Raw genomic sequence first — 11,029 nt, 5'->3', positions numbered from 1 at the left:
ACCATTCAATGTGGAACCAGCTGAGGTGCCTGAGAACCTGCAAGACAAGATCATTCAGCTGCAAAGTGATGAGCTGGAAGCTAGGTACAACAACCTCCCTCTGCTTCGTTTCTGTAAACCTTACATAAGCAGTGATGTGTTTCCTACTTTGAGGAAACCTGCATTGAAATACTCATCTGTGTTTGGAACAACTTAACTGCTGCGAGCAGTTCCTTTTCAAAACTTATCATCCAAAGTGCAGACTGTGCTCCAGCCTGGCTGATGCAAACATGGATGGAAAAGTAGTTATCAGTAGCGACATCTTCAACAGCTAACAGCACACGCCTCACCAAAGAAGTTCCAGCCATCACATGGATGAATTTATTGTTTGATCAAATACTGCAGGCAAATTTTTAAGTTGGTAATTTTGTATGGCCAATGAATGTTATAAATATTCAAATGCTGCTTGGCTGAAAAAGGTTTCCCAACCTTGCTTTAAAATAAAATATTGTCTTAATCTTATAACATGTTGCATAATGAAGTCTTCTGAAGGCTGTCTGCACATAAATTGTTATTTTTCTCAAAATACAACTTGCAGATTGTAATTTTGATACAGAAATGGCAAATTAAGCTCCAGGCTGTACTGACACACCGACATAAGGAGTTTCCTGGCTTTTGCCAAGAGTTTGTTGAAATCTTTTAAATCTAATGTCTACCTCTAGACTTAATTTGCATTTTCTAAGGTAAAGATCTTTTCATATTAAAGATTTGCATGTTTATCAGTTAATATCTTCCATGATTTTTAAAATTGATTTTCTCTATTGACCTGGATATGTTGCAATGCTGTTTTCCATACTCCCTTTTATCTTGTCTTGGAAGTTGGGTTTTTCTTTTTTTTTTTTAAAGATTCGAGGGGCCGGTGCTGTGCCGTAGCAGGTAAAGCTGCTACCTGCAGTGCTGGCTTCCCATATGGGCGCTGATTCGAATCCTGGCTGCTCCACTTCCTACCCAGCTCTCTGCTATGGCCTGGGGAAAATGGCCCAAGTCCTTGGGCCCCTGCACCCACATGGGAGACCCGGAAGAAGCTCCAGCTGTTGCAGCCATCTGGGGAGTGAACCAATGGATGGAAGACCTCTCTCTGCCTCTCCTTCTCTGTGTAACTCTTTGAAGTAAAATAAATAAATCTTAAAAAAAAAAAAACTCATTTGAAAGGTAGAGTAATAGAGAGATCTCCCATCCACTGGTTCACTCCCCAAATGACCTCAACTGGCCAAGCCAAATTCAGGACCCTGGAACTCCATATGGGTCTCCCACATGGGTAGCAGGGACCCAAGTACTTGGGCCACATTCGCTGCTTTCTAAGTATTTGTAGGGAGCTGGATTGGAAGCAGAACAGCTGGGATTCCAACTCGCCCTCTGCTATGGGATGCCACCATCACAGGCAGCGGTTTAATGTGCTGCACCACATCCATCTCTTGGCTTAGAAATTTTTGTTGGTCTGCCCAACACTTGCTGTCTCCAAGTGTACCACTTCCTTTATAGTTTGGGCCTGGTCACACTCAGGTCTTCCCCACTTCAACTACTTTTAAAAACCTCTTAGAAGTTTTAGTAGTTAACAGTTTCATCTTTGTTTTCCAATTTAAATCATGTTCATTTGGTAGAAGATAAAAACTGTATTTTACCCATTTGGTTATCCATTACGCCAGTATCACTTGTGCAATGATCTTCCCTCATAAATTTCAAGTGCCATATGTATACTGTACAAAATCTCTAATGTGTTAGGGCACTTACCTGGACACTCTACGGTAACACATGGGTATCACCTATTGTGCCTCAGTGGGCTCGGGTAGTTGGGTTGTTGCCACCACAAGGGAGACCTGCACTGAGTCAGGGCACCTGGGTCAGCCCCAGCATCCCAGGAGTTTGGGGAATGAACTGCTCGATGGGAACTCTCTTTCTCTCAAATAAACTTTACTTTTTAAATCCATGTAGCTTTTTCATATGTATCTTCCAAGAAATTTGGAAAGTACCCTTCTCTGTAAGTTATTGGTTTCTGTTTAATACTGTACCAAATTATCTGCCTGAAACTGCTTGTTTCTAATTTTCTTCTGACATGTTATAAAGGATGTTTTTACTTTACAAGTAAGAAATGTACCCAAGGAGATTAATTACCATATTAGACAATTTTAGTATGTCCACATAATGGGACATAATATTTAGAAATTAAGATGAACCAGGGCTGCCACTGTGGCGTAGCAGGTAAAGCTGCTGCCTGCAGTGCTGGCATCCCATATGGGTGCCAGTTCGAGACTCGGCTGCTCCACTTCTGAGCCAGCTCTCTGCTATGACCTGGAAAAGCAGAAGATGGCCCAAGTTCTTGGGCCCCTGCACCTGCACGGGAGAACTGGAGGAAGCTCCTGGCTTTGGACAGGTGCAGCTCTGCCACTGCGGCCACCTGGGGAGTGAACCGTGGGTAGAAGACCTCTCTCTGCCTCTCATTCTCTCTGTGTAACTCTTTCAAATAAATAAATCTTTTTTTTTTTTTTTTTAAAAAGATGGAACTAAACATGTGTCAAAACAGATTATAAAACTGAAGGACAATGGAAAGCTACAGAAGTATACATATGTGATAACTTTTTTCACAAACACTAAATACATTTCATTATTCTAATGGGCTGAGTTAGTTTCTCTTGTAATAAAGGTTTATCGATTGCTAATATGTAGTGAAATGGTTAAAACATGGCTAGGATGTCAACCACTTTCAGAAGAGTGGTTCTTTCTGAAAAACAGTCAGGGAATTATACATGGCAAAGTGCATAGGAGAGGGCAAAACTCTGGTTGCGGGCAACATGGACACAGTGAAACATCTGCAATCTGGTTGCATACTCATTTTTATCTCAAAACAATTGATTTGGACCAGGAAAAAGGAAAAAGCCAAAGGATTATGCCAAGTTTCTAAAATGTAGAAACTACCTTAACTGTCTGCTTCCTACCACTAGAATGTAATATGTAACGAGTTATTTCTCCTTATGTTCAATTGTATTCTCAAAATTCTAAAATGGGTACACATTCAGTTAAATAAAAAAAATTAGATTTTGCCTAAATAGGATGTTTTATTTTGACTTTTTTGAAAGGCAGAGCTTTTACAGAGGGAGGGAGAGGTCTCCCATTTGCTGTTTCACTCCCCAAATGGTCAAAAGGTCTAGGGCTGGGCCAGGCCAAAGCCGAGAGCTAGGAGCTTCTTCCAGGTCTTCCATGTGGGTGCAGATGTCCCAGTGCTTAGGCCATCCTCTACTAAATTCCCAGGCACATACGCAGGGAGCTGGATCTTAAGTAGAGCAGCTAGGATTCGAACAGATGCCCACATTGGTTCATTTGTAAAGAAACAATAAGGAGCAGGCACTGTGGTGGCAAAGAGGGTCAAGTCACTGCCTGTGGTGTCAGTACCCCATATATGAGCACCTGTTCCAGTCCTAGCTGCTCCACTTTTCATCCAGCTCCCTGCTAACATGCCTGGAAAAACAGCAAATGATGACCCAAGTACTTGGACCCTGCCCCTCATGTAGGAAATCTGGATGGAGTTCCAAGCTCCTGGCTTCACCTGTCCCAGCCTTGGCTGTTGTAGCTATTTGGGGAATGACTAGTGGACAGAATCTCACAGCATTCAGCATACACATACAAGATATTGTGTGCAACCCTGAGGGGACAACAGGTGCTTAGCCCTAACCACACTTGAGAAATAGAAACTGCGTGAGAAAGCTTTTGACATTTTTGAAACAGATACTAAAGCAGAGGGCTTTTGCTAACCTTGGGAAATAAAAAGCTAAATGGGGAAGCAGGCAGAAAAATAACAATGTAAAGGAAAAATAAAACTTTAGGCATCCTATGGAAGACTGTGACCCATAGTACACAGCCAATGAGGAACTGGAGGAGGGACTTACACAGTTGGAATAAATACTTCAGATTCCTTGCCCCAGCTGTGCCTACTGACCACTGACCTTGAAAGGTTGCTGACTTCATGGGTCTGAGTCCATCCTCTGATGGTTTGGTCATCTCTGGTGGGTTTATTTCTCACATTGGTACTTGATGGTAAAAGACTTACATGTAGACTCATCACAGAAGCCAAGTTTCTTTTCCTGATTTTTTTTTTTTTACATTTCAATATTTCTACTTCCAATTTTTGGTAATCATTGTTTCAGCTCAAAGAAAACTTCTGTACTTCAGTTGCTCAGTTTGCATTAATTTCATAGATAAATTGTAACAAGGTCTCAGTCTTCATTGATATTGACTGGTTAAGTTACAGAGGGCAAAGTGGTTAAAGTTGTTAATGAAACAACAGATATCATTAAAGCTACAATTATCTTTCACCTCTAGTGTGTTCTAATTCTACAGAAGTGATGTCATTAGCCTCTGAAATAAATTTCATATTATAATAAACAGGCAATACACCATCCAAGTACAATTTTTTAATAAAGGTAATTACAAAAGATGGAAAATCAGCTCAGAAAGGCCAATTACTTCTTTAATAGATCAGCTTTTTGACATAATAACTCACATCAATTTTAAATACTATCACATAAAGCATGGTGGAGAAAAGAAATTTTGCTTCATAATTAGAAAAACTCACAATAAAACTTGCCAAGAAAAACAAAAACGAAAAAAGCCATTTTGAAAATAAATACAGTCCATGCCAAAGTAGTATAAAATGAAGCCAGAAGTCCTCAAAAAGAAAACATTTTTCTTCCCCAGTATTTTTTCTTTTTAAATGGTTTCTTGAAATTGATGACTTTCAAATTCAAGGGTTGCTGAGCTGTTCTGATTTGGCTCTGTTGAAAGAGGAAAGGTGAATATTAAAAACAGAACACTCTTGGTTTGAATGCACTGACCAATAATTCTGATTCAGGTCCTGTAGGTTCATGCCAAAAAATACACTCATTGACAAAGCTTTAGATGTTTTGAGACTAACCACTTCCATAATCTCTCTAGTTGTTTTACAATCTATTTCAAGCTATCTTGCAAAGTTAGCAGAAATTATATGTGACCACATATCTGCATACTTTCTGACAATAAAATCCTGAATTATATTTTCATTCAAAACTTGTTTTATATTGGCTCAATGTTTCTTAAATTTATGTACTGCATAACACTAAAATACAGAAATAAGCGCACCATGAGGCCGGCGCCGCGGCTCACTAGGCTAATCCTCCGCCTTGAGGCGCCGGCACACAGGGTTCTAGTCCTGGGCAGTCAGGGCACCAGATTCTGTCCCAGTTGCCCCTCTTCTAGGCCAGCTCTCTGCTGTGGCCAGGGAGTGCAGTGGAGGATGGCCCAAGTGCTTGGGCCCTGCACCCCATGGGAAACCAGGAGAAGCACCTGGCTCCTGGCTTCAGATCAGTGCGGTGAGCCGGCCACAGCACGCTGGCTGCAGCGCGCTGGCCACAGTGGCCATTGGAGGGTGAACCAACGGCAAAGGAAGACCTTTCTCTCTGTCTCTCTTTCTCACTGTCCACTCTGCCTGTCAAAAACAAAACAAAACAAAACAAAACAAAACACCATGAAAACCATGAGCGCACATTTAAAGAAAGAGTTTCAAACTGATTTATTATCTAATTACAATATGCAGTAATTCTATGTAGTTTTTAAAAGCAAGCTACTTAACAGATGAGTAGTAAACCAATGACAAAAACCAATGAGTAAGATGGCACAAGTCTCATGCATTAAGACAGACTGAAATTTAGAATATCTCAGACAATGTTCTCAGATTTAGTTAAGTACTTCTCAGTACAGATACCAATAAAGAAACACACCCCAAGGAAATATATTTTTTAATATATAACAATTAATTGATAAGGAATATCATTTACCCTTTGGTATCTGTTTTTTCACCACTGCTATCCTTGGATTTATCTTCTTCCTTAACATCTAGAAACAAAGATTAGGAAAAGATCAAAATCTATTTTGAAATATAATTCAGTATATAAGTTTTATTTCAGGTATTATACTAAATGGTAGATGTTTAAGCTTTAACCTAACAGTCACTGCCCTTTTTGAGCCTTATCACAGCGAGGATAGGGACTTCAAAGGAAAATGCAGCACTGTGGCAGGTGAGGAACGGCTACCACAGATGTGACATCTGAAGCTGTCCTGATGAATGTAGTTTTGGTAGATAAAAAGGGAAGAGAAACATCTTGAATAGACGAAGAAAAAAACTCCAAAGTTTTAAGGACTCTGAGCTAAGAAGAAATTGGCAGGATGGAAGGAGAAACCCTACTGCGGCTAGAGCACTATGAGAAATGGAGAGTAGATGACACAACCAGAGGCTGCTGCCACCTTTAGTTTTGTTTTCTTCTTTTTTTAAGATTTACTTATTTATGTATTTGAAAGGCATAGAGAGAGGCAGAGATATCTTCCACCTGTTGCTAGTTTGCTCCCCAAATTCCCACAACAGCTAGGGATGGGCCAGGCCATAGACAGGTATCAGGAACTCTCTCATGTGGGTGGCAGGGATCATCACCTGACAGTCATCTGCTGTCATCCTATGCAACTCGGCAGGAAGCTAGAATAAGCAACAGCAGTCAGAAGTCAAATCTGGCACTCAGACACAGGATGCAGGCATCCCCAGCAGCAGCTTAACCCACTGCGACAGTGTCTGCCTCATACCTTTATTTTCTAACCCTCACTAAATAAATACTGAAAAGTTTAAAACTTTTCAACAGAAGTTAACACTACAATCTGAAGACTGCAAAAGCAATTTTTTTTAAAGTTTTTAAATATTCTTAAGTATTCTACACATTGCAAGAGTCTAGTCCTATAATATGAACACCCATGTTGACAATATGGATTTTATGGCATTTGTTGTTTAATTTTGGCTATGTGAACTCAAAGTGCCAAAACAGGATGGGAGAGGGAAACATGAAAAAGAAATGGCTCTATGGCCTCGACCCATAGTTTTTTCCTAAAAGTTTTCTTTTTTCTATAGGCTGAGAAATTTTAAGAATCACGAAGCCTGATGACCAAAGAACAGAATTAGAAGTATCAGCTTTGATATGGATTCCTAACACTAGAGAAGAGAAAGAGCCAGTTTACTGGACTACTACTATCTCTGCTTTCATATCAAAACAGGTCAACTAAGATTTTTGCTCATCACTGTTACTTGCATAAAGAAACATACCAAGTGCTGAAAACAGGTATTTAAGATGCTGTATTCCCTAGCCAGCTGGCATGGAGACATATAAATACAGACAAACGATCACAGATTCTGGTGGCAAATTCAATTGCCTAGAGCTGACAATCTTCAAAGATAGAAAGGTAATAGAAAGCAGTATATTTTTAATCTTTTCTGAGAGCTTTGTGTTTTCCTCAATTTCTGAACAAAGTCTATTATCTGGCCTTATTAAAAATGATAAAACTAGTATTAAGTAAAGGTTGATTTCATCTACATAAACTTTAGGTAGTTAAAAATTATCTTAGAATTTCAGCTCTCTCGTAGACTACAGATTTATAACTTACCCTCTCTCTTAACTCTAACTATTTAAGCCTTTATCATCAAGAGAATAAGGTTTCCTATATTATAAAATCAAATGTAAGTAGGAACTTGCAAAGATTTCAATCAAAGATATTTAAAAGCCAAACTTTATATGGAGGAAAAAATAGCATTTACCTAGCATACTCACCTCTCTGTAATACTTACAGTAGATGACTTCAGGAAATTTTTATATTTCAATGTAGTTCTCAATTAAAAAAATTTTTAAATCAGAACACATTCACCAAAAAATTAAATCTGACCTGCTTTTTTGTCCTCTGTTTCTTTCTTGTCTTCTTCAATTCTTGCTTTCTTTGCTCCTTTTTTATGATCAGATACATTCCTACGACCTCCTTCTCCTTCATCTTCAGAATCTGAGAATTCTTCATCACAAGCTATCCGCTTGTCTGATGCTCGAACTGTTAACGTAAGATTTTAACAAGCTTTGAGGAAAAGTCACAAGCTTTAAAATCATTACAGCACACTCATGCAAATGTACTCATCAGTTACCACATTTCAAAGTATAGGATAACAGATGCTTAATAATTTTAAGATTGGAACAAAATGAATGGTTTGCTCTAATACCGAAAACTTAGCTGTGGTTTATAAAACAGTTAAAGAGACATTTGGGGATCTTTTGATTTTCTAAAAGGTAAAAGTTTGGAGGAAAAAAGTATGCTTCTCTTAGAGCAAGTGGGAATAACATCTTTATACCTAAAAGGTGGCCTTTTACTTCAGGGTTCTGAGGAAAAGGAGACAAAATAAAAAATAGTACCATTAATGTGAAATACAATCTCTGTACCATTATGATATAAATCTATAATCATATTAAGTGTAATCAAAGACTATAAAATCAAACAGCAAGTGCTTACTATTTTACACATTCTAATTTGAGCAAATGGCATGTTTTCCCAATTTATTCCTGAATATACATAAGTGGATAGTTTTTGGAAATTTTATATCTTACATGTATAGTTATTTAAACTGAAATTGTACATGCAAATTAGACTATGAAGCACCACAAAGACAAATATGCATAAGATTAAAAATGGAAAAAGCAGGGGCCGGCACTGTGGCGCAGAGGGTTAACGCCCTGGACTGAAGCACCAGCATCCCATATGGGTGCTGGTTCTAGTCCCGGCTGCTCCACTTCCGATCCAGCTCTCTGCTATGGCCTGGGAACGCAGTGGAAAATGGCCCAAGTCCTTGGGCCCCTGCACCCACGTGGGAGACCGAGAAGAAGCTCCTGGTTCCTAGCTTCAGATCAGTTCCGGCCGTTGCGGCCAATTGGGGAGTGAACCATCGGATGGAAGACCTCTCTCTCTCTTTCTCTGCCTCTCCTCTCTCTGTGTAACTCTGACTTTCAAATGAATAAATATATCTCTAAAAAAACAAAAAAAAAAAAAAAAGGAAAAAGCACTCTTTAAACATTACCCATAGTGAAATTCTGGGGCCATTAAAACTTGTAAGTTGAAGTGTTTATTTTAATAAACCAGCAAAATCTAACAGAATACAAATAAAGGCATTAACTTACTAGAAATTCTCTTGTCTGGATCCTCTCCATCTTCATCTCCACTATCTTCATGGACAGCATCTTCAGGAATAGCTTGCATCTGGACACCAGGTGCATGAGGTAACATACGCAAATTTTCAAATAAACGCTGTCTAAATTATACAAGCAAAGTTATTAGACAAAATTCAATTTCACTGAAGTTCCTCTTATATGAAAAATGAAATATCAAGCAAAAATTCTCATATTTTATCTAGTTAACCTATGAATTAAAATAATACTTACTGAGTCCTGATAATTTACATGCATTCACTGCATCTTTACAATTTAAAAGGTCAATACTATCATATTCCCCATCTCAATGATGAGGAATCCTAAGCACAGAGTCAGATAACCTTGTCAAATGCCATACAGCATTTGAAGGTACTTCAAAACACTGGTAAAATGGGATCGAGAGAGAAATTTATTCTGGTATAAATTTTTTTGAAATCTGTACGTAATTTTCATGATCTTTTTTGGGAAGACTCTCGCCATGCATGGATTTCAAAATTTTTTAGACTAAATAAATTTGTCTTTTAATTTCATTTGCCATGAACGTTCTGCAACATCCTCAATATCTCTGTATAAAGCTTGAATCTATTTTCTTTAAACCCCTAATGAAACCCTCCCTAAGGCACTATGAAGATGAGCTAAAACAAGTCAGTGATTTCTTACTTTATCTTTTCCATGTACTCTGGAGTGTTCTGGTTTGTCATGTTTGAAGGGCTAATATGCAGTTTGAAGTCTGGTCCAAAATACTCAAAGTAATCATTATATGGCAACTCTATCAAAAACAATGAGATAAACGTGCATATTAAAACCTTAGTACCCACAGAAATCCATGCACAAAATCAAATAAGATATTTCCAAAGAAAAGCTTCAAAACTAAGTCTGAAGTGATGATCTCTACAGCTGCAGAATGTTCTTAATCATTCACCCCCCATTTCGGTATGTTGACAGTCCATACAATCCAGCTAACAGAAGAACACTTACCATTGGGTATCTCACAGTCCAGAGCAACTGCAGTCTCATATGTCCAGCACCGAGCGACATTACGGATTGTGTAACCACCTCCCCCAAGCATCAGTAACGGCAAATTAAAAGTTTTTACAACTTCCACACATTTAGCATGACCTATGACAGAAGATTTGGGTAACAGAAAATATACATATTGTATCAGCTTGAAAAGTAAAATTCAAATGTTTACTCTAACAAAATAGGTTTCCTAAATATTTTAAAAACAAAGAATAAAAGCCCAAGAAATTCTTAGTCTAAAACTTTTCATCTGTTATGTCATATTCTAGTAAACATCTGATAAAAAAGCCAAACATGTAACTATTAAGATTAAAATATAAATACAGGAAGATGTTCATGCGAGGTTACATTGGAGAAAAAAAATCAGGTTACAAGGAAACACTATATACAACCCCTAATTTTTTTTTTTTTTTTTTTTTTTACCATTTTCCCCAATCAGCATATGTAGAACAATTATAGAAGACTACACAACAAAGTTTAAGGCTAGGTTATCTTTGGGTAATTGTATTCTGGATAATTTTCTTAACTTTTCTAAGATTATAAACCTAGCATAAAACCACATACTTCCTCTGGATAAATTTCACGGCTCAGTAATCATTTATAAATTACCAGTAACTTCCTGGACTACTTATACACATAATATAATCTTTAAAGAAAGAAAAACTCCCTCAATTATAAAAGAAATTCATGTATGTCCAAGAATATCTGAACAACAAAAAAATCGAGGTACCAAGAAAAAACTACTCCAAACCAAATAATATTCATTTCCAATTCTGAGTTAATTTTATAAAGATCAATTATCTCTTCTCTTCATGTATTTGTATTCTTGCAAGCATTTTCATTATCAGTAATGACAGTATATGACTCACAACCCAATTGTTATTACTGCTACTAAATATGCATTTCTTTTTTTTTTTCTGACAGGCAGTTAGACAGTGAGGGAG

At 37.8% G+C, this 11,029-nt stretch overlaps 1 protein-coding gene across 2 annotated transcripts in view; it reads right to left on the bottom strand.

Moving 5' to 3' along the window:
- Positions 1-4,430: 4,430 nt before the first annotated feature.
- Positions 4,431-11,029, bottom strand: part of HDAC2 (histone deacetylase 2) — a 31,689-nt gene continuing 25,090 nt past the window's right edge. For both annotated transcript variants that reach the window (XM_051854390.2, XM_070073686.1), the window contains exons 9-14: positions 10,044-10,184; positions 9,726-9,834; positions 9,036-9,166; positions 7,765-7,920; positions 5,844-5,901; positions 4,431-4,805 (exon numbers count right to left, since the gene is read on the bottom strand). In XM_051854390.2, the coding sequence (XP_051710350.1) occupies positions 4,775-4,805; positions 5,844-5,901; positions 7,765-7,920; positions 9,036-9,166; positions 9,726-9,834; positions 10,044-10,184 (626 nt within the window). In that variant the 3' untranslated portion in view covers positions 4,431-4,774. The remainder of the gene's footprint in view (positions 4,806-5,843; positions 5,902-7,764; positions 7,921-9,035; positions 9,167-9,725; positions 9,835-10,043; positions 10,185-11,029) is intronic.

This window comes from Oryctolagus cuniculus, chromosome 5, assembly GCF_964237555.1.
Source record: "Oryctolagus cuniculus chromosome 5, mOryCun1.1, whole genome shotgun sequence".
Classification (NCBI taxonomy): domain Eukaryota; kingdom Metazoa; phylum Chordata; class Mammalia; order Lagomorpha; family Leporidae; genus Oryctolagus; species Oryctolagus cuniculus.
The sequence above is the reverse complement of the archived record's forward strand: the minus strand, read 5'-3'. Positions and strand labels throughout refer to the sequence as shown.